The 22,293-nt window shown below is 52.3% G+C and overlaps 2 protein-coding genes across 5 annotated transcripts; both read right to left on the bottom strand.

Moving 5' to 3' along the window:
- Positions 1-427: 427 nt before the first annotated feature.
- On the bottom strand, positions 428-4,886 carry DHH (desert hedgehog signaling molecule). The gene is made up of 3 exons (XM_049883007.1): positions 4,299-4,886; positions 1,402-1,663; positions 428-1,110 (listed from the first exon to the last, which is right to left on the bottom strand). The coding sequence occupies exons 1-3, from the start codon at positions 4,599-4,601 to the stop codon at positions 485-487; spliced, it is 1,191 nt and encodes a 396-aa protein (XP_049738964.1). The 5' UTR covers positions 4,602-4,886; the 3' UTR covers positions 428-484.
- An 80-nt stretch (positions 4,887-4,966) lies between these two features.
- Positions 4,967-21,071, bottom strand: LMBR1L (limb development membrane protein 1 like). Of its 4 annotated transcripts, XM_049882997.1 has the most exons (18): positions 20,662-21,071; positions 17,463-17,547; positions 16,184-16,217; positions 15,028-15,167; positions 14,732-14,835; positions 12,498-12,624; positions 11,904-11,972; positions 11,702-11,766; positions 10,937-11,009; positions 10,762-10,845; positions 10,592-10,668; positions 9,951-10,028; positions 9,627-9,710; positions 9,522-9,538; positions 9,367-9,457; positions 9,193-9,259; positions 7,611-7,772; positions 4,967-7,421 (listed from the first exon to the last, which is right to left on the bottom strand). In XM_049882997.1, exons 1-18 carry the CDS (start codon positions 20,731-20,733, stop codon positions 7,354-7,356), a joined length of 1,497 nt encoding a protein of 498 aa, XP_049738954.1. In that variant the 5' UTR covers positions 20,734-21,071; the 3' UTR covers positions 4,967-7,353. The 4 variants fall into 4 exon arrangements, with proteins under 4 accessions (XP_049738954.1, XP_049738952.1, XP_049738951.1 ...); XM_049882995.1 differs by lacking the exon at positions 9,522-9,538 and having other exon boundaries at positions 9,697-9,770; XM_049882994.1 differs by lacking the exon at positions 9,522-9,538 and having other exon boundaries at positions 9,697-9,770; positions 10,568-10,668.
- Between the last annotated feature and the right edge of the window lie 1,222 nt (positions 21,072-22,293).

Raw genomic sequence — 22,293 nt, forward strand, 5'->3', positions numbered from 1 at the left:
CGGAATTAAGGTGTCCTGGGGCTGGTCCCCTTTCCCCCCATGTCCGGAATGGAGGTGTTTTCCAATAAGGTCCTGGAAGCCTTCCCTTTATTAGGCCACCTGTAGGAAAATGCAGATGTCAGACTGACTGGCTCTGTCAGACAGTGTTAACGCCGTGCCCCAGTCCCTAACCTGGCCAGATAATTATATTACAATTTATAAATAGAAAATTAAAATAAAACTATGGGGTGAGGCTCAGGCACTGGGGAAGAAGAGGTTAAATAGTCCTGGTAAAGGAGTGCCCACCATCAACCCCAACTACCTAGGAACCGGGGTTACCTCCTTTCAGCTCGTTGCCCCTAAACCAGGCAGTTCCCATATTGCCCCGTCCTTCTCTCTATTCCTCCCTCCCACCCAATCAGTATCATCTACTGCCTACATGCCCAGATCTCAGCCGCATGCCCCGGTCTCAGCGGGCTCCTCGAAGTTTCTATGCCTGGAGCGCTCAGCCTAGCAGTTCCTCCGCCAGGCGATAGAGGAGCCGAGAGTACCAATGCATGCCAGTCGGCTGGACTGCTCCGCCAGGGAGCAGCGCCCCCAGCGCGTGCAGCAGGCGCAAAGGTGCAAAGGCGCGGTGCGCCCACTGGTGACTCTCCAGAACTGCGTAGCACGAGGCCAGGACGTCGTTGACCAACAGTGTCCCGTGCGCGGTGAGCGGAGCGAACACGCCCACAGCTTCCTCCCGCGCTACGCGGGCCACGCGCGCCGGCTGAAGCGCGTCCCCGCCAGGCGCCAGCACCGAGTCTCCCGCGCGCAGCCTGCGAGCGAACACTGGTGCAAAGTCGCCTGGCGCAGGCGCCGGCCCTCGAGCGGCGAACACCAGGTGCCAAGGAGTGAGCAACAGCTTGCGCGGGGGCCGTTCAGTCTCCACAGCCACGAACGAGGCCCGGCGCTGCAAGTCACGGTCCAGAAACAGCAGCACTGGCGTGGGCACCACCCGACCTGCTGCATCGGCCGCCAGTACCCAGTCACCGCGATGCAATTCTCGCAGACCCTTCCGCTCACCGCTCCGCAGGCGCACTGTGGCATTTCCAGGAAAGCAGCCGCCCGCCCGGACAGCCAGTGAGTTATCTGCAGGGAACAAGAAGGAGGGATTGGATTAAGACCACTGGTTCCAGAATGTTGGCACAAATTATCAAAGATGTGCTTCAAGCTTAGCACAGATCTCAAACTTCAGTCCTGGGACAATATTCAATTTTCCACTGATCCGACCCCAAACTGGGCAGAAATGGAAGGGTGGTTTACAATACTAATGCCCACTGCCCACTTGGGCTCCCCTACTGTTACACACGGACTATACAGCCTCAGTTTCCCCGAGGGAGCACCCCTTGGGCGGACCTCACCACCCGCAGCCTACTGTACCGGCTTTGACCGACACGTGGACGTGGTTGCGCGATTCATAGTAGACCCAGTCGAAGCCGGCTTCCACCGCCAGGCGCGCCAACAGCCCATACTTATTGCGGTCGCGGTCGGACGTGGTGATGTCCAAGGCACGGCCTTCGTAGTGAAGTGAGTCCTGAGCGTGGTGGCCGTCCTCGTCCCAGCCCTCCGTCACCCGCAGGCGCACTCCGGGCCACATGTTCATCACAGCAATGGCCAACGCGTTCACCCGCTCCTTACATCGCTGGCGAGGAATAAGATAGTCAGCCTCCCCTTCCCCCAACAGCGGCAGAAGGGAAGTGAACTGGAGGGTCGACTCTTGTTTCCCCGCCCCCACTCCACTTCCTCCCAGCTTTCCAGTGTCCTGGGAAGCGAGAATCTGAATAGACGTAGTCGCCAATGTGCTCTCCCTTTCCAGAGCGTCGCTGGAGAACTAGGAGTAACCTCTGAGTTGAGGCGGGGCGCCCATACTTCTCTTTCCCGACTTTTAATGCCCGCCCCTCACCTCCACCAGCCTGAGAGGTCGGCTCAACCTGGGCCAGAGTTCAGAGGGCGAGGGAACGGAGGAAAGCTTGGTAAGGGAAGGGTTGAACAGCCCGGCTCCTCAAGAGGAGCCCCTGTTTGAGTCTGGCCCCCGCCCCAGGCCCCGGCAGCCCTCCCTCTCCCTGATTCATCTTTTGTTTCGTTGCCTTCCCTGGCACCGGGCATCGCTTCCTTCCTTCCTTCCTCCTCCTCCTTTCTGCCCCTAGCATTAACCCCTTCATGGTCCGGGTGCCCCCCACAGAGGTGCCCTAGCAGAGCGGTGCGCGATCAAGGCTACTGGAAAAGGGTTGGGTGGCGGGGGCCGCGCGAAGTACAATGGCCATTCTCAGGGATGACTTAACCGAGAGAGAATCCCGGGCCGAGGCCGGGGACGCGCCGGGAGAAGCGGACTCAGCAGCTCCAGCCACAAAGGCGCTTTTCAGCCGCCCCGGCGCAGGGAGAGGAAAGGGCAGAAAGCCGCGCCCCCCCCATCACTGCCCTGGCCCGCCAGGTCCCCTCCCCCAGCGCGGCCAGCCCTCCTAGTACCAGCGAGGGCGCTGCCAACCCTGAGCGCCCCTATCTTTCCATCTCGGTTCCAGACGCAGCCCAGAAGGCGCGGAAGCAGCACCTGAGAGTAAAACGAGCTGTCCTTGCGCGGATCTGGGGGGCCCCCTGCAGGGTGGGAGTGGCGAGGAGGAATGGAGGAAGCCGCTGGAAGCCTGCGCCCGGGGGAGTGAGACCATGCTTATCTCGGCTGTTCGAGTCTGGGAGTCGGAGACCTTGGCGAGCTCCACAGCGTGGACACGGTGGGAGGAGGCTCAGAGAGGACAGCTTCCTTTTCTTCTTCCCCCTTCGACCTCTCACCTCAGACTTGGTTTTCTCCTAACTGCCAGAGGGACACTTTCCCCTGCCCTTCTTTCCGAGTCTTCCACACCTCCACAGCGTTGGGGGAAGGGGGGAACAGGAAAAGTGGTAACTCCTTCCAACTTCTTGTCGTTTTGTCCCATAAGGAGGCCCAGAGGCCCTGACCTGCGGGGGCAGCAGCCCAGTGCAGAGCCAACTCAATAGAGGCCTTTTGCAGCCAGGGTGTGGGAGATAAGCTGGACTGAGGGGGTTCCCAGGCCTGTCAGAGTTCCTTTCTGGGCCTGTCCCTTGTTCTGCACCCTCTGCTGCAGGTGGCAGCCAGAAGAAAGGGCAAGGCCAGGATGTTCCTTAACCAAGGAGAGAAGATGGAGTGTCCCCTTCCTAATTTCTGGCAAGGGGGAAGGCTTCAGGGTAGGAGCAAGAAGGGATTCTTTCTTCCCTGGACAGGTTTTCCTGACAAAGTAACCTGGAAAACTATGGCAATTAATCAGAGGAAATCCGTGCCCCTCCCTCTCCCCCCACTCTCCCACCCCAGACACAATTAGGTGGTGTAATGGAAAGTGTATAGGACTTAGAATCAGGAGTCCTGCATTCTAGTTCCAGCCATGCCACTAATTGTGAGACTTTGATTAAATCACTTTTCCTCCTGGGCCCAGCTCTCGGTGGTGAAAATGGAAGGTGGAGGAAGGAATGTGACCTCCAAGTTCCCTTTCAGTTCTGACATTACTGACCAGAGGTGGTTCTTCCGTCCCAAGGTGTTGCCCACCTCACCCTAGGTTGGTTCAGCTGGGGTCTAGAGCAGATGCTCAATACATGGTAGCTGAACTTGCTTCAATTTCAAGAAGCTAAGCTGAACTTGGGGGACATAGGGGCCCTTTGATTCTCAGGTGGGTCCATCTTTTCTTCTCATTGAGGACAGGACAGTTGTTTAGACCTCATAATAGCACTGCCCTGATTCTAGGACACTTCTCTCAGCCACAGACAATTCCTGCCCATCCCCTCCTCAGGTAGATGGCCTGATGACCTGACTGCTCCCTAGCCTCTTTCAGTCTATTCAGTCATGGAGCTTTTCCACCATCAGGTCAGGAGCCAGACCAAGGGTAGAGCTTTCTGTCTGGTGCCCAGCCAGTTCCTGGCCCCCTGGCCCCCAACTCACCCCAGCCCTTCCTGCCTGGCTGGGTGGCTGACCCCCGGTCCACGCCTCAGCCATTTCCCGTCTCGCCTGCCGCCATCCTCCTTTCCCCGCCCTCGCTGTCTCTCCCAGCTTCACTCTCACTAGTCCCTCCTCCCCCTTTCTATCCCAGCCTCTCCATTGGGATCCCTCCTGACTGCTGTGTCCAGCCAGCAGGTAATTTGGGGGGGGGGAGTAAGGTGGGGGTTGGTCTTTGGGACTGAGCTCTATAGATGACTCGTGTTTCACCCTCCCCAGCTGCCATGGGAGAATGGAGAAGTTGGCAGTGTCCTGGCGCAGGTGGGGAGAGACCCTTCCTTACCTCAGTCATCAGGCGATCGGCGCCACTGTTCTCCTCGTCCTTGAAGATGATGTCGGGGTTGTAGTTAGGCACAAGGTCCCGGAAGCGCTCGGACCCCCTTGCCACCCTTCCCTCGGCTGGCCCACTGGCGCCCAGGGTCCGCTCGGGCATGCTAGGCACAAACTGCTTGTAAAGCAACGGCACGAGCTGCTTGCGCACGTAGCGGCGCCGGCCCACCGGGCCCCGGCCGGGCCCGCAGCTCTGGGCCGGCAGCGCCAGAAGTGCCAAGCAGCACAGGGGCACCAGACTGGCCGGCAGCGCCATGGATGCAGCGGACTAGGGCCAAAAGGTAGCGTTCTTGTCCTCACTAGCTCGCCGGTCAGTTGGGCATTTCCCCAGACTCCAGAGCGCGCAGCAGGCAGAACTGCCTTGAGTGCCCTAGAGTTCTTGTGTCTCTGTGCACCTGGCTGCAGCTAGCTCTGCCCACATGCCCCTGGGGGGTCTGGGACCTGCTACTGACGGGCCATCATAGCGGGGAAGGGGGGTCGTGGGTGTGTGCCAGCCCAGCCCGGCTCTGCTGCCCGGCTCCTGAGCTGCCAGGACGCTTGGGCTCCGCCTTAAGTGGCCCCTGGCCCCGCCTCCCGCCCTTCTCCCAGGGCGGTCCCGCCCCCTCCCACCCGGGCTGGGGCTCTAGCCGGTCACTGCTGGTCCATTTCGCTACTGAAGTGTGTTCCATCCTGGAAACCAGAAAGGCACCTGCCTAGGAAATTCTGGTAGCTTTACAGTCCTCCGATGCCTGGTTAAGCATCCTTCTACCTCCCAGCCTATGCTTGGGCCAAACCATCCTTGCTCTCCCAAAGTCTACCCTGGCTGGTTGCCTTCTGCTGTCATCCAAGAAGTATGGGTTCTAGTTTCTGCCCAAGGCCAGACAAACCTTTTAGGCATACAACCAAAGCCTTTTCCCCTCTTCCCCGTGGTCCTCTCCACATTGTCCCCACTTCCATCTCTCCTTGCTTGGCAATTACCAGGACTGAAAGAAATGGGAACCAGGGGACCATTTTCCCTAGTTGCTTTACAGCCCCTCAGCTGGGAACTTCCCCTTGGAGCTCCTAGAATCAGACACGGAGCTTTGTAGCTATATTCTGGTTTAGTACTTCCAACTTTTGTCCCTTCTTGCTCTAGCCAGACACCCACACCCAACAATTGTTTTTCAAATGAATAACTTGCCATCTCACTCCTGACTCCCTTTGGCTCTACTTCCAGCCACTCAGGTCTCATCTCAGAGACTTTGAGCCTACAACACTTCGCCCACCAATCTATTATCACTTAGAAGTCACTTCCTCTAAGAAGCCTTCCCTGATATCCTGACACTGCCTACCTCTATTTCCTTGAGAACCAACTGCCATTATGGTACTATATTAGAATTATGTCACCCTTACTAGACTGGCCACTGGGTACAGGCTTGTTTCTCATGTTATCTTCAAGGCTAGGAGTGCCTGCCCTACAGTAGGGTGCTTGGCAAGTATTTGTGGAATTTACACTTTTTGTATTCCATACTCACCCTCCCTTTACCCAGTTCTATGGCTAGCACTCATAGCAACTTTGTGTACATTAGAAAAAGGTGCTCTTTCCTCAAGACCCCTGAATGCCATTTGAAAGGAAATTGTCACAGTAATTATATTTACAATAACTATGATGGTTAAGATTGTGTCAACTTGGCTGGGCCACGATTCTCAGTGTTTGCATGTGATCGATCACTCCCATGATGGGATCTCCTGTGAGTAGCCAATTGGCTGAAAGGGAGTTTCCTTGGGTGTGTGCCCTGCATCTGAATATAAGCAGACGTACTGGCTTTTTGCTCTTTCTAAATCCTGCAGCTGGCTCCTGTTCATCTGACTTCTGGTTCTCAGGACTTGAGCTAGCAGCTTACCTGCCACACTTGGGATTCATAGATCTTCACAGCCTGTGAGCAAGAGCCCTGCTCTCTGACCTGCCAGTCTTGGGTGTGCCAGCCCTTGTGGCTATGTGAATCAGGAGAAACCTCTATCCTGATCCACAGACTTGGGATGTTCCAGCCTTTATAACCACGTGAGCAGCTTCCTTGATATAAATCTCTCTCTCTCTCTATGTATGTCTTACTGGTTTTGTTTCTCTAGAGAACCCAGCCTAAGACAATGATTATGAGGCAAACAGTGTCCCAGGAAGCTGTGCAATCCAACAGTCAAGTCAGGAAGGGCAGGCAGTCAGGGCTGAGGGTCTGTGCATGGGTGAGTAGGGGGAGGTTATCCTATTCCTATGCCCATCTATCCCCACCATCCGAGGTACAGAAACAGGGCCATATTTCTGTATAGGAGTCAAGGGACCAGTTGGCTTTAATCAAGGTTAAGAGTGGAGGAGCGTTGCACTGCCCAGTTGTATGACCTAACACAGATGCAGGTCCCCAAAGGACACTAAGGATGCAGATGGAGGGAAGGAAAAAGGATAGAGGGCAGGGCCCCTTTTCTCTCAGTTGGTAGGCTTGGACAAATAGACACAGAGACAGGCCCTTTAAAAAACCAAAGAAAACCCTGGGATCAACTTTATTGCTGATGGTTCCAGCCTCTTCCTCCCTATGCTCATGGCTGCTCCGGTGGTCCAAAGGCCCTCCAGGATAGCACAGTGCTTAGCCTCTGCTGGGCCAGAAGCAAGGGAGACAACCTGCCTCCCAAGTCCCCAGCTCAGACCCTCCCCAGCCCCCACCCCTCCCTATTGCACATCAAATCATGTAAACATGGCTACGGGCTTGGCCCTGAACAGCATTGAGGCAGATTGATGTGTAAACTGATTTGGGACCAGAAGCTAGAGGCAGTCACCCAGCCCCACCCCACACCGAGGCCCATAGTTAAGTCTGGAAAAGCAGGGGGGCCTGGTCCCAAACACTGGCTCAGATTTGCAACAGTGCAGATGGCTCAACTCTCCTCTGCCACGCACCCTCTCAGATTCCAGGTCCTGAGGTCCCCCCACCCCCAGGCTCCCCTCCATGCCTGGGCAGCAGATGGCAGTGTCCAGTCTTCTCCCTCCCACCCTCAGCTGGAGGTCACTGGTGCTGGGTCTTCCTAGATGCCCGGGGGAAACCAGAGACAGGCAGCGGCAGTCTGTCCAGCCCTGGAGAGGAGGGGAGCAAGTCAAAAGTAGGGCACAGGTGCTGTCCCTCAGGGATAAGACAACCAAGCCTCAAATGGGTGGATGAGATACATTACATGCCATTTTCCTTACTGGGATGATCTCCCCTGTTCCAGAAGCGCCCCACCTGACAAGCACCCCACAAGCCAGTACCCTTCACCCCCTTCTCACCAAAGGCCCGAATCAGCTCTGCCCGCACAGCTGCAGTGAAGGTCTTCACCAGACAGAGTGTGGTAAGGCCTGCGAAGGCCGCATTGTAGAGGAACACGATGTAGAAATTGCCCAGCCAATTGAAGCGTCCAAAGTCACCCAGCAGATCAAAACGAGTGAGCCCTGAAGTACAAAGGCCAGGATGAGAAGTGGGCTCCCAGACATTCCCTGCTCAGAGCCCAGCTTTCTGCTGCCTCCTGGTGGCCATATCTCAACACTGCAATCGATAGGTCGGCCTCTCTTGGGCATCAATTATCCTACCTCCCAACCCCTGTCTCAAGGGCAGTTCAGGGCTGTTGCGGAAAGTGTCAGCAGCTAGGCTTGCTCGGACTTCCTTTCCAGAGTCTGGCTTCTTCTCTTCCAATAGGGACCCCTGTGGCTCCAGGTGTGCTGAGGAGCTCCCTGGGCCTGCTACTTGTTCCTGGGCCAGGAATCTATAAGCTTGTTACCAAGTTTTTTTTAGTAGACAGAGCAACCATTTGGTTAGCAGCTAAGCACCTAACCATTGGGCAACCAGGGCTCCTTGTGAGGCCCTTTTTGTTGTGTAGCTTTGAGTCGACTTCAACTCATAACAACCCTATAGAACAGAGTAGAACTGCCCCATATGGTTTTCTGGGTTGTAAATCTCCACAGGAACAGGTCTTTACAGGAACCAGGTCTTTTTCCCATGGAGCTGCTGATGGGTTTGAACCACTGATCTTTCGGTTAGCAGCCAAGTGCTTAACCCAAGTGCTTATCCATTATGCCACCTGGGCTCTTTCTGGGGCCCTCACTACCACTTAAAAATATTCCTACCTGCATCCAACCTAAAGGAACTAGCTGGTGGACCCATAAACACAAGCCTAGTTTCCTCCTAAAACCCCATGGCATAAACACAAATGACATAGTGGAAAGAGTATAAGCTTAAGAACTAAAGAGAACTGGATTTGAATACTAAATCATTTACCATATATGGATGATGATTTGGTGGGGGGGGGGGGCTGTTACCTGTGCAACTCTCATACGACCTTGGGGTGAACTCGTTACACTTTTGAACTTCACCAGGTAATTCTAGATCACAGCTCTAAAGAAGGTGGGCGAAGGACCTAGTATATTATTTAATGCTCCAGACTGTGAGAAAAGCACTGGACTGGGGTTCAGGATATAAGGGCTCTAGCCTGACTTTGCTTTGCCTCAAATCAGCTGTGCATCTCTGGGTAAATCAATTAGCTTCTCTGTTTCTCATCTTCAAAATGATAAAGTTTTATTAGATGATCCACCCCAAAGGAAGATCTGAAAAAATGTTGCTTCCTCACTGAAAAAACATGGAAGTAAATGGGGGATTGTAGCAAACAGAAAAAGTAGGAGGTTTGAATCAACACTACTATGAAGCTCAGCAACAGGCACTTACAGAGCCTCAGTTCCTCCTGTCAGAATAATGGGGATAATATCTCCTCATAGGTTTGTTGTAGGAATAAAAGAGACAGCATGTATATAAAGTGCCTGCCCAGTAACAGCAGGCCCTCAGAAAAAACCAATTCTCTTACCTTCTTTCACTACTTACCCAGAGTTCGAGAGAAGACAGGAAGTGCTGAGCTTAGGACCAGGAGACAGACACAGTTCCCAATTATCTGGATGGGAGTAGGAAAAGGGGAAGGTGAGGACAGCAGAGCTGCCAGCACCTAGTACCCACCCATCCCCTCAGGGAGGGAGCTTCCCCCTATTCCCTCACAGCTACCTGTGTCATTGCTGTATCGTGCCATCTGGGCCGCAGACCCTGGAAGAGTGGAGAGCTGTAGAAGCCCACGACCGAAGACACCATCAGATAACTGCCATTGGGTTAGGGAAGAACTGGCCAGCTCCCAAGGATTAACACCTCAACTCAAAAGGAACAGACCCCACTCCCTTAGCTCTCCTTTCAAAATCAATTCTTTTCCTTCTTTCCGAACCCAAGGTTGGTGAAGGCTTGCCCCCTTCCCCACCACTCCTACCTAGCACAGCTCTGCCCAGAGTTCCAAAGGAAACAGATTTGGAGAACAGAGGCAATGGTGGGTTTCCAGAAGGATACAAAATGAGTACAACCTGAATGACGGCACCAAATGAGCCCAGTTTCGAGAAGGAGACCTGGCCCAGGGAGGCATCCTGAGGGATGAAACCATGTCACTGTGGAACGTTCACCACTATCAGTACCACCTAGTCTTTTCTCTAGCCTCAGCTTCTGTCCCTTGCCCCAGCCTTTCTTAAGCCCTTCTCCAAATATATATCCATAAATGCATTAACCCAAGCCCAGGAGAGATGTCGTGGTGGGAGGGCAGCTAGTACCTGCATGCCCCGGGGCATGGCGGTCTCATCGATGAGCAGCTCCAGGATGTGGATGGCCACAGTGAGCACAGACAGGCCCTGTGTGAGGCAAGGTCACTGACTACCAGCTCTGCCCCAGCACATAGCTGTACTGAGGCAAATGTTAAGAACAGGAACTCTGGTTTAATGTTTTCAGTTTCCAAGACCAGCTCTGCTTCCATTTAACCTCATGGTATCTCCTCAGTGTGGTTGCTAGCAACAGAGCAAAAGGTACCCCTCCATGAGAAAGGATTGCAGACAGTCCACGGGAACAATGAGAAAAAGGAACCACTTTTTTCAGAATAACAAGACCTATGTGGGAGTCTAGGACATGGAAAGAGGGGATGGGCTGGATTTTAACCTCATTCTTACCTCGGGGCCAACCACTGTAACTACTCAGTGGTCCTATGTAACCCCAAGAAAGTTACTTTTCTGAGCCTCAGTTTTCTCATCTGCAAAATGAGGACTGATATGCTCAGCACAGGGTAGGACACAAAGAAATACTCAGTGAATGGCAACTACTGTTATTGATGATAACCAGATTTCTGCATCTCCTCCTCCCCACGTAGGTCCAAAGCATTCAAAGGTCTATTGCCTACCCACACCAAGGCTGGTGCACCCACCGTCAGCACCAGCAAGCACAGCATGGCCAGGGGGTAGCCCAGGTTTCGCTGCCAGGCTGAAGCCTTCCGTCGCTTCTCTGTGCAAGAATGGGAGGCTGTTAGCAAGGGTAGCTGGAACAAGGGGCTACCCTCCTTGTTCCAGATATCCCAATCCCTACCAACCCACATACCCAGCAGGACCCTCTGTGTCTGCAGAGCCAGAACCTGTCTGTGTAGCAGCTCCATGTCCAAAGGCAGCCAGCAGGAGGTGGGGTCTGGGGAAAGGGAACATGGCGTTGGCCCCGAGTCATACAGCCCGTGCCCAGGCCAGACCCTCAACCCCAGCTGGGGAGAACTACGACTCACTGCAGATCCTGCGGGTCAAAGCTGCCTCTTCAAAGGCTGAGCAGTATAGCTGCTCCTCTAGGTCTTCCAAAAGCTGGGGACAGGGGCAAGGGTGGGACTAACTGTCAGAGGCTCCCTGATCCTAAGAGCCCCAGGAGAACCCTGCTCAACCCAGGGCTCCATAGTCCTAGTCCTTCCTCTAACCCTTACCCACCACCCTGTGGCCAGCTCTTTATCCAACTCTTCCCAATTGCCTTGTATCTGGTGACCAGCTTCAGATGACGGGGGTAAAGGATACAAGAGCCAACAAAGGCTGTGGCCCTTTGCAACCTGCGTACTACACAACCCTAGGAGGTAGAGTTCACATAATAGGCATCATAGATTTGCATGTTTATTATTCCAATTTTCCAACCAATGGAAATAAAGTATCTTAAGGAAAGAGTGCCCCTTTCTAACTCACACAAAGGTGCAAGATGGTTAAGCAGTGGCTCTGTTCTGGATCCCCCAGAATACCTTCTTGATTGTCACGCTTGGAATTGCTTTAATGGTTTTTCTGTCTAAAGTTTAAAAAGTAACTGTCCCAGGAGAGGCCACACATGGGCTGATATCTGCAGTAGGTTTTTTGCAGGAAGTTTTTAAGGGAACACATGGTTGGCCCCAGTGCCTAGTGGGGTCTGAAAGGAAGACCCAGCTCCCAAGGCACAAAACACCACCTGCTTCATTGTTTGACTTCAGCTTTGCAGGAAGCTCACCCTGCAGGATCAACAGGCGAGCAATACTACATACCCGGGGCTTGACCAGCAGCTTCCCAGTGACTGAGAACATGCGAGCAAGACCTAGTGGAGTACACACTGTGGAGACAGGAGCCAGTCACCCACTAGACCCTTCTCTCCACCACTTTCCTTACCCACCCCTCTGTTCCCTTGCCTTCCACCCTGGTTGGTCTTGCCGAGGACCCTACCCATTGTCCCAGCCCCTGCACACTCACCCAGGAGCAGCAGAACTCCAAGGAAGGAGATGCAGGAGTAGAGGTAGGGGAGGTAGTACTCCCAGAAGTCTGCGGTTGAAGGAAGAAGAGGCAAGTCAGCTTGTCTCTCTCCTCCATTTAATGGGGGCTGATAGGCCTCAGAGTGGAGGCAAAGACAACTCAAAACCTACAGGGATTGGCAAGTATTGCCAATTAGGAAAGATGGCCCAGTGTCAACAAAAAAGGGAATGGTGCGGACTGTAGCAAAGTGGAGATCCTAAGCCCTATCTAAGGGGACAACTGCTATTTAGTTCCAGTCACCAGAGACTTGTGTGGCCAAATCTTCTCCCTTGTCAAGCAAAACCAGAAATCTTACTATTAATGTGAAACTTCCCAATTTAAAAATGATAGCAACTGATTCATATACATTTTTTAATCATTGTATAAGCCCAATGGGACATTTCTGCAGGATGGGTTTGGCCCAAAGTCCATTAGCTTAAAACTTCAGTCTAAGGGAGAGGTTCTCAACCTTCTCCACCTTAGAGGAATACAATCATTCCAGGCAGGAGAAGAGCCACTCATCCTGGAGGGTGGGGAGGAAGCCAGGCCTCTCACCATAGAGTGACTCCTTGCTGGCCTTGTTGTTGTCCACAATGGCTGATGCCACCCACACCATGCCCAGCACCAGCAGGGTGAGGAGCACCAACATCACCACCGTCTCATATACCCGGCCCAGGACACCCTACAGGAGGAGACAATACATGAGAAAGAAAGAAGGGCTGGTCAACCCCTCTGTCCTCCCATCCCCAACTCCAAGTGTTCTTCGTTTGCAATCCCCTTCCCCAGATCCATTATCTTGTCTTCCTTGGGAGGCTGACCCCTGAGGTCTGCATCACTCAAGTTTTTTTTTTTTTTATTGTGCTTTAAGTAAAAGTTTACAAAACAAGTCGGACTCTCATACAAAAACTTGTAAACACCTTGGTATATATTTCTAATTGCTCTCCCCCTAATGTGACAGCACACTCCTTTCCACTCTCTCCTTTCATGTCCATTCGGCCAGCTTCTGACCCCATTTACCCTCTCATATCCCCTTCAGACAAGAGATGCCCACATAGTCTCATGTATCTACTTGATCCAAGAAGCTCATTCTTCCCCAGTATCATTTTCTATCCCATAGTCCAGTCCAATCCCTGTCTGAAGAGTTGGCTTTGGGAATGGTTCCTGTCTTGGGTTAACAGAAGGTCCAGGAATCATGACCTCCGGGGTCCTTCTAGTCTCAGTCAAACCATTAAGTCTGGTCTTTTTATGAGAATTTGGGGTCTGCATCCCACTGCTCTCCTGCTCCCTTGGGGGTTCTCTGTTGTGTTCCCTGTCAGGGCAGTCATCTGTTGTAGCTGGGCATCAAGTTTTTTTTTAAATGTTTTTATTGTGCTTTAAGTGAAAGTTTACAAATCAAGTCAGTCTCTCACACGAAACCTTATATATACCTTGCTATATACTCCTGGTTGCTCTTCCCTTAATGAAACAGCACACTCTTTCTCTCCACCCTGTATTTCCATGTCCATTCAGCCAGCTTCTGTCCCCCTCCGCCTTCACATCTCCCCTCCAGACAGGAGCTGCCCACATAGTCTCCTGTATCTACTTGATCCAAGAAGCTCACTCCTCACCAGTATCATTTTCTGTCTTAGAGTCCAGTCCAATCCCTGTCTGAAGAGTTGGCTTTGGGAACAGTTCCTGTTTTGGGCTAACAGAAGGTCTGGGGACCATGACCTCTGGGGTCCTTCTAGTCTCAGTCAGACCATTAACTCTGGTCTTTTTACAAGAACTTGAGGTCTGCATCCCACTGCTCTCCTACTGCTTCAGGGATTCTCTGTTGTGTTCCCTGTCAAGGCAGTCATCGGTTATAGCGGGGCACCATCTAGTTCTTCTGGTCTCAAGCTGATGTAGTCTTTCTGATTTACGTGGCCCATTCTGACTCTTGGGCTCATGCTTAGCTTGTGTCTTTGGTGTTCTTCATTCTCCTTTGCTCCACGTGAGTTGAGACCAATTGTTGCATGTTAAATGGCTGCTTGCTAGTGTTTAAGACCCCAGACGCCACTCTCCAAAACAGGTGCATCACTCAAGTTTTTTGCCCTCAAGTTCAGTTTGGCCAAGGGAAGCCCTAGCAGGAGTGGAAGGTAGGAACAGAGAGAAGCAAGGGTATTTTTCCTGTATTTCCTCACCCTTTGACAGCATGGTTTTGGTGGTGGTTGCATCCCTTTGAGACCACAGCTCCTCTGCTGGGTGGCCCTGCTTCCCCCGCTTCAACTATCAGTGGGTTCCAGAAACTATTTGCCCCGCTCAGGCCTAGTGGCAGTAATGACTTCCTGCTGTCATTACTGCCTCAAACCCCTTGTTCCCTTAACTCTTGACTAAACCTCAACAAATAGTCTCTTCATTAAAAATCTCCTCAGTTAATCTGCAGACAGGGATTGTACTGGAATATGGGATGGAAAATGTTACTGGTGAAGAATGGGCTTCTTGGATCAAGTAGACACATGAGACTGTGTTGCCATCTCCTGTCTGGAGGGGAGATAAGAGTGCAGAAAGGGTCAGAAGCTGCCCAAATGGACATGAGGAGAGAGAGTGGAGGGAAGGAGTGTGCAGTCTCATTATGGGGAGAACAATTAGGAGTGTACAGCAAGGTGTGTATAAATTTTTGTATGAGAGACTGACTTATTTGTAAACTTTCGCTTAATGCACAATAAAAATTAATTAAAAAAAATCTCTTCAGTAAAAGAAAAATCTCTTCAGTTGAACCATCTGAGTGGAATTTTGTTTCCTGCCTGAACTACATTTCCCCTACTCACCTTTCTGGAGCCAGCAAAGCCCTCAGACTCTGTGAAGAAATATGCGAAGGGCATGAGGAAGATGAGGGACAGGTTGGAGAAGAGAAAAACAAGGTTCCAGAGGCCTAGAGCATAAAAAGTAAGTCCAGGTGGTTAGTAAGCAGGGATAGGTAGGGTCTAACCCTCTGGGGACTAGGTGGTAGGGGAGAAGATGGGGGTCAGAGTAATATATGACTGATTAGGCCAAGGCTGCCTGCGTCTTCCTGACCCTATCTCCTCTCTATCCCTACCCCAAGCTGCTACCAGGAGCCACGCACCATGGATGAGGGAGCCGTTGAGCCACTGGATATAGTAGTTCCGAGGCAGTGAGAGTAGTACCTCATTGCTGAGGATGGAGAAAGGCAGGAGCAGGACAGCACCCAGGGCAACTGCCAGGGTAAAGGTGCACAGTTCAAGCCTGGGCAGAGAAGGGAATAGTGAGTGCCCTTGCTTAGTTCGGACACTCAGTACCCTGTGCCCAAGCAATGCAAGTCATCCCCAAGGGCACCTGTGTCCTGTAGCAGTGACAGACCTAGGAACAAGCCTAGGGAAGGAGCCATCTGGTTGGTGGCTCTACCCACTGCCCCTCCCCACACTTTACCTCCAGTGAAGCCTTGGCACATGGGATGGGTAAAAACCTCTGGCATTCATGGGAACCTGGGCACCTGCCATGTCACTTGCCCAGGTTGTCCCCAGGAATGTGGTCTTCCCACACATGTCTGTAGGGTGTGCCAGGCATGCTGCCAAAGTTGAGGGGCCTGGCTTATCTTCCCTGCTTAAGGATATGGATTTCTGAGCTTGCCTACTGCAGCTGGATAAGTCCAGGGCCACCCCATGTGGCTATGCCTACACGAAGGTACTAAGGCAAGGGATAAGAGGGAGCTGAAACCTAGTTTCTTGGTCAAGGTTTGTGTTCTGGGCTGCATCAGCTGAAAAGAAGGGATACCTTTATCTAGTTGGTCCATGGAGGGAAAAGGAAAGGGTGTTTTGTAACCTGTATGAGCTTCTAACCTCTGCATGTACCAGTCAATAGCAGCCCAGGGTTAAGGGCCTTTCTCTCAGAACCAAGCATGTTCCATCCTTGGGGGTTTCCATCTTCTCCATTCCCTGCTCTGTGTTCTTCAGTCTGCACCCCAACTCCACTCCCTCCCCACTGGCCGCTGAGAGGTAAAGCCAAGCTGGAGCCATTTTCGGTGACTCAGGCCCCAGCTGATGGTTCCTGCCTATGAGGCTCCCAGAAGCTCCTGGCCTAACCAGGGAGACAGGAACAGCAGCTTTTCTGAATGTTCCCAGGGTGGGGTAAAGCTGGAAGAAGAAATGGGGTGGACACAGAAGCTCACTCTTCACTGTGATACCCTTTCTCTCCCCTCCCCTCCAGCTCTAGGGGCCTCCTGAAGGCCAGTGCTCCCCAGATGTTTAGGCTGCAACACTTACGCAATCTTGTTGACTGTAGCATCTTCATCATCCACTACACAAGGGACAGAGGCATAGGGAAGAAGAGACATCAGTGGGCACCTCTGGGAGTCATGCGTGTTGCTGTGTGTACCCCTGCCACCTCCCCGCCCCTGAAAGAAGGGCCTGGGCCCACAGAGGCAGGGCTGGACAGGGGGCTCTGGGGGAGCTTACACTGTAGGTCCCACAACCTATTCTCTGGCCAAGGTAGCAGATTAAAGATCAGTGGTCCCAGCTGGAGAGAGCATGGGCCCAGAAATTTCCCCTTCCCCTTAATCTCTCCCACTGAAGGTTTCTCTTTGGTCTCTGAGGTTGGTTACATCATTGGGGCAGGGAGGAGAAATAAAGGGGGTTGGGAAGAGGGAGGGGAAATTCACAGAGAAAGTCCCCAGGGATGTTACACTGAGGGGTAGCTGCCTTCCTGGGTGGAGGTTCATGAAGCCATCCTAAGGCGAGGAAAGGCTAGACCCAGGACAGGACATCTGGTACTGGGGCCAGGATAGGATGATCTGGACAGGCTTGAGCTAGGACCTGGGGCAGGGCCCCCATCTACACAACGCTGACAAGAAGGAACACTCCAATATGAGCACACTTAGGCTCTCTGTAAAGAGAAATGCCACCATCACTAGGGCCTGGGACCCCAGTGGTCAGGGAGGTCTCTGGTCCTGTGAGCACTAGGAGAAGAGATGACATAGAGCCTGCACCCATGATAGCATTCACCCTGCAGTTGCCTACTTCAAGTTCATAAGGGGTTTCATATTAACCATTTCCTTTGGTCCACATAGGAAACCCTGGTGGCGTAGTGGTTAAGTGCTACAGCTGCTAACCAAAGGGTCGGCAGTTCGAATTCATCATGGGGTCCTTGGGAACTCTAGGGGGCAGTTCTGCTCTGTCCTATAGGGTCGCTATGAGTCAGAATCAACTCGACGGCACTGGGTTTGGTTTTTTTGGGTGGTCCACACAATGACAAGGGGCAGGGTAGACTATGTTATACTCATTTTGTAGAGGATGAAGCTGAGGGTCAGAAGAGTTACCTAACTTGCCCAGTGACTTAATTAGTGACAAACCAACACTTCCACCTAGACTTTCCACTTCATCTTGTCCCTGACTGTGGAAAAACAGGAGGCTGAAGAGGCAAAGGCTCCAGCACAGCCCAGCATAGTCATCTATCCTTTCCCATAGGCCCATTCCCCTGAGGCTGGCCACATGGCAACCAGAATGCTGGCAGAAGGCAGGCAGAAGAGAGGGAGGTCACAAGTACCTGTTGTAAACTCAGCAGGCTTCTTGAAGCGGGTCAGGGCGATGTGGCAGAGGATGTAGAGAGTTGCAAACAGAAGCGCTGAGATCTGTGGCAGAGTGTGAGCTGGGATGAGAAGCACTAATCCCCAGGACAATCCATGGTCCCAAGGGCTTCACTGCTAATTCCATGGGTTCATTTCCACCATGCTTCCAGGGGTTCCATCTTTTTCCCCGGTACTTCTAGTTAGGGCCTCCACAGCCTCCAGAAGGACCACACAAGGGCTGTCCACGCACCTGGGTAAATGGCCTCATGCCCAGCCCTACAAGGGTTTTCCTGGGAGAAAATAGCTTCACCCAGAGTAAAAACCTACAATGATGCACATGCACGCATTCTTGAAACAGGTCATAGAACTAGAGGAAACTTAGTCTGAGCACATTATTGGAAAGAGAAGCAGATTTGAGGGGAGAAAGGAAATGTCTACATTGTCCCGGCTCTCCTCCTTCCTCCCCTGCTGCCACCTTGACCCACGCTGCAGAAAAGGATAAGCAGGAATCCAATCATCATGTCCCTAGACCAAGTCAGAATTTCTACTGTGTGCTTATTCAGTGACCCTGAAAGATCAGATCTCCTTTGGCCCAAACCAGAGGGCTCATTTAATCCTCTGCCCCTAGAGTAGGCTTTAATTGGGACCCAACACCTACAAAGTTTCTAGAGTTGGCATCAGCCCCTTTAAAGGCAGCCAAACACAGGCTCTACCTCATGTGGCTCCCACCTCCAGGGCCCAGCTTCTCAGGGCCTGTCCCATGGCCCAGTGACTGGACCTCCAATAGACAGTAATGGCAGAACTTGTCCAGGTTAATCTGCACATGCATGCATTCCAACCCTACCCCAAGTAAGCTGCTATTGCCCACTGGTCAGCTTGGTGCCACAGTCCGAGCCAGAGTCCCAAGAAGAGATGCTATTGTGTTTGAGGTAAGCCAAGAAGGCAGAATTAGCCTCATGGATTCTCCCAGCACCAGAGGTAATCTAACTGCAGTTGTCTATACAAGTAGGGAATAAGTCAGGAGAGCCGTGGGTCTGGGACAAAATTGTAACTTTTGACAACAGGGAAACAGAGTAGGAAGAAGCCACTTAGACTGTAGCTACGAGATTTTTACAGCCCAGTGCTTTGCCCTGAGCTTGCGTATTAGCCAGGTAGGTGGGAGGGCTCAAAAGGTCAGGGTGGAGTTCAACGTGGTTCCAGCATTTCCAGAGGAGGCAAGGCTGTTCTCTAGAGCAAGAGATGGGAGACAGATGGGGGAGGCAGCAGAGGCCTTCAGGTTGCCCTTGGCCAGCAATGATGTCTTCAGCTAACAGGACTAAAGGACGAGGGAGATACCCAGAAGGCTGCTTCTCTGTCCAAGGTCTCATTCCCCCCTGTTCTCCAGGAATGTGGGCCTCTGGCCCTGTATGTCTCAAAGCCTAGGCATGCTTCCCCAGTACTGCCCAACCACATCACATGGGACTATCTACCAAGGAACACAGAAGGAAGGCTTCCTGAAAACAGGCCTCGACTGGAGAACCACACATGGCCGGACATATTCCCTACTTTCCAGGCCTCACGAACAAGGGCAGATCTAATGTACTGGCTCACCTTTTCCCTCCTCTAATCTGAGGCTGCCCAGGGCAGACTAGGGCCCAGTCTGAGAAAAATGATGACTCCATCAGTGGGTCACCCCACTCACTAACACTTCTATTTTTCCAATCATTTCTCTTTTTCTATTTGGTTTTCTTTTGGGGGGGGCGGGGGGGGACATTACCCTGGCTGGAAACCCTGGTGGTGTAGTGGTTAAGTGCTATGGCTGCTAACCAAAGGGTCGGCAGTTCGAATCCACCAGGTGCTCCTTGGAAACTCTGGGGTAGTTCTACTCTGTCCTACAGGGTCGCTATGAGTCGGAATCGACTTAACTGCACTGGGTTTGGTTTTGGCTTTTTGACACTACCCTGGGGAGCTCTAGGAAGGGAAGAGAGGAGAAAGGAAATGAGAACTCAAAGCAAGCCTGAGGAATATGTGAGTGCCTAAGCTCCACTGTCTCGCCTTGCAAGGATGGGGAGACTGCGTCTTACATACTTTGGACATGTTGTCAGGAGGGATCAGTCCCTGGAGAAGGACATCATGCTTGGTAAAATACAGGGTCAGTGAAAGAGAGGAAGACTCTCAATGAGATGGATTGACAAAGTGGCTCCAACAATGGACTCAAGCATAACAACGACTGTAAGGATGGTGCAGGACCAGGCACTGTTTTGTTCTGTCATGCACAGGGTCACTATGATTTGGAACAGACTCGGCAGCACCTAATAACAATAAGGTCCACTGGGTGCTTGGGGCCCAGAAGTGAGGAGTCCATTGCTGTGTAAGCAGGTTCAGCTGCTGCCCTAGGTTACAGTGAGGGAGCAAAAAACAGGAGCCGGTGCCCTCTAAAGAACTGGGGGTAGGTGGGTGGGTGGGGTGGAACAATTCACGGGCGAAATCCCTGAATGGCTGGGAAGCTGGGAAACCAGCTTCAAAGAGTTTCTAAGGAACACCAATAAGGGGGGAGTGGGAAGGCAGCCCTAGTTGTTCCCCACCTTCACATATTAGAATCCACTTCAGTAAGAGTTCTTTCATACCAAGTGGGAGACCGGCCTGACCAAGTCCCCCCAGCTACTTCCAACCTGCCACCCCTACACCTCCTGAGTCTTTCCTGGAATCCTGCTCAGTGTGACGATTTCTCCCCTTCACCAAACATCAGTTGGGTTTGCCCTCAAGTGGAGTTTGAAGGGGAAATGCTAATAAACCTGCTGCCAACCAAACCCATCCCTGCCAGACTCTTAGATTAAGACACGCGGGCGCACCATACTATCAGATTAATATAACCCGGGCTCAAACGCACGAAGACCCACGCCCAGGAACACCGAGAGGTGGGGAGGGACAGTAGGGGGAGGGGCGTGCAGAGGGGAGGAACGGAAACCGACGGGCTTTGTTTATCGCGCAGGGACCCAGCCGATCTGATCTAGGGCTCCCCAGCCGGGACACTGACCGACCCTTCGGGGTCATAGTCACTCGCCCCCGGTCCAAGCAGATTCTGACCGCGCTCTGAGTCCAGGTGGTCGCACTCTGACCCGAACTTCTTCCTCTCGCCACACACTGTGTTTCTTTCCACCTCCCTCCTACCCCTTCCTTCTCGTGGCCCCCACTCACAATGCACTCGCGGACCCGCTCGTGGAATAGCTGCTCTCGCACGGATAGCACCTCGTAGTCAGCTGCTTCCATACTCCGCTCAGCATGACTGGGGCGTGGGTGTCTCCGGGCCCGGGGAGGACGAGCGGGTATGAAGCCGCCGCCGCCAACTACCCGGACCCAGCCAAGGAGCCTTTCCTCTCTGCTGGCGACTGAAACTCTGGGTAATCTGGGGCTCAGATTCAGTCGTCCAGATGCCCCGCCCTTAAAGAGGCAGGCATCACCGCGCCTCGCTTTAAATGGCTCCGACCCCCGCCTCCCCTACTCCCTCCTCTTTAAGGTCGGGCCTCGGTCAAGTCTCAACGCAAACGCAGGCCACCAAACTCGCTCCTAGGAAGCGCTGGTTTTAGTTCTATCTTTTAAGAGACCGAGTGACGACACAACGGATGGGCGGGTTCCTTCCAGGAAGCGGAACTCATTGGCTCCTAGAGAGCTGTCGCTCATTGCTGGAGGGGTCCTGATAGGCTTGCCCTATGGAAGGAGGCGGGCTCTTTTGGGCCTATGGGTGCCCTTTCTAAAGCTAAGCAACCGTCGCACCTCTGGCGGTTGAGAATTTTAGTAGCAGCCAGGATTTTAGTTTGACCGTGGTGAAATGAACCATTTGGATCAGAACAGCCAGGCAAGATGTGAGAGTACCATGGATATTCTGAAAGGTACCGCTGCCCAGTAACCCAAGGCCCATAGCAGCATTTGCTAAAGTGTTTGTGTTGGGGTGGTGCTGGGGTGCACCTCTGCCAGTTTTTTACTCAGTCACTTTTGTGGAAGGCCTAGTGTGTGCTAGAGCAAATATTAAAGAACACTGGATGAGAATTACAGAAATATCTTTCTGATACTTTGTGAGGAAATGCCCACATTGGCTCATTCTTGCGTGGGCTGAGTCAAACGTTAGCTGACCATTTACTATGTGTGGCACTTTATAGATTTTATCTCATTTTAACACCACAACAGCCCTTCAGAAAAAGGTGTTGTGATTAGCAGTATGAAACCAAAACTCACACCAAACCCAACTCCTTACTGTCGAGCAGATTCCAACTCATAGTGACCCTAAGGACAGAGTAGAACTAACTGCCTCATAGGGTTTCCAAGGCTGTAAATATTTATGGAATCAGATCTTTCTCCTGTGGAATGCTAACCTTTCAGTTAGCAGCCAGGTGCTTAAACCACTGTACTACTAGGGCTCCATCGGTCATACAATTAAGGGATGCAAATTACCTTTTTAAGTCCTTGGTTTGTATACTGTTTGAGAAGTCCCATCTTCATGAAGCTAAAGCCTTCCTCTAAATTGGAGGGAGCAGTATGGGGAACTCAAAAGAAGGGCTGAATTTTGCAAAGTCCCTGCTGAAGAATATGAGTACAATGCTAAAGGCCTAGACAGCCCCACTTACTATCTGACCCATGGTGTGGGGGGAGGGGAGTGCAGAAGTGTTAACTGATTAATTCTATGTCCTTTGTAACTTCTTGGTGCAAGTTATTTTTATTCTGTTCACCTAGTGATTTGCAGTAGAAACAAAGTACGTATATACATGTAAATTTGTCTTTGGTGATAGCAAAATAGAGCAAAGACATGAAGAGCTAGTTTCCGTTTAGCAACCG

This window comes from Elephas maximus, chromosome 4, assembly GCF_024166365.1.
Source record: "Elephas maximus indicus isolate mEleMax1 chromosome 4, mEleMax1 primary haplotype, whole genome shotgun sequence".
NCBI classification, from domain to species: Eukaryota; Metazoa; Chordata; class Mammalia; order Proboscidea; family Elephantidae; genus Elephas; species Elephas maximus.

What these genes read in the sequence shown, in the direction of transcription:
- DHH (XM_049883007.1), bottom strand. Translation starts at nt 4,601, where the DNA reads ATGGCGCTGCCGGCCAGTCTGGTGCCCCTGTGCTGCTTGGCACTTCTG. An exon ending in CCGATCGCCTGATGACTGAG is followed by an intron (nt 1,664 to 4,298) that starts GTAAGGAAGGGT and finishes ATTCCTCGCCAG; the next exon opens with CGATGTAAGGAGCGGGTGAA. An exon ending in CCACGTGTCGGTCAAAGCCG is followed by an intron (nt 1,111 to 1,401) that starts GTACAGTAGGCT and finishes TGTTCCCTGCAG; the next exon opens with ATAACTCACTGGCTGTCCGG.
- LMBR1L (XM_049882997.1), bottom strand. Translation starts at nt 20,733, where the DNA reads ATGGAAGCAGCTGACTACGAGGTGCTATCCGTGCGAGAGCAGCTATTC. An exon ending in GCCTGCTGAGTTTACAACAG is followed by an intron (nt 16,218 to 17,462) that starts GTACTTGTGACC and finishes TCCCTTGTGTAG; the next exon opens with TGGATGATGAAGATGCTACA. An exon ending in TGTGCTTGCTGGTGCTGACG is followed by an intron (nt 10,029 to 10,591) that starts GTGGGTGCACCA and finishes TGCCTCACACAG; the next exon opens with GGCCTGTCTGTGCTCACTGT.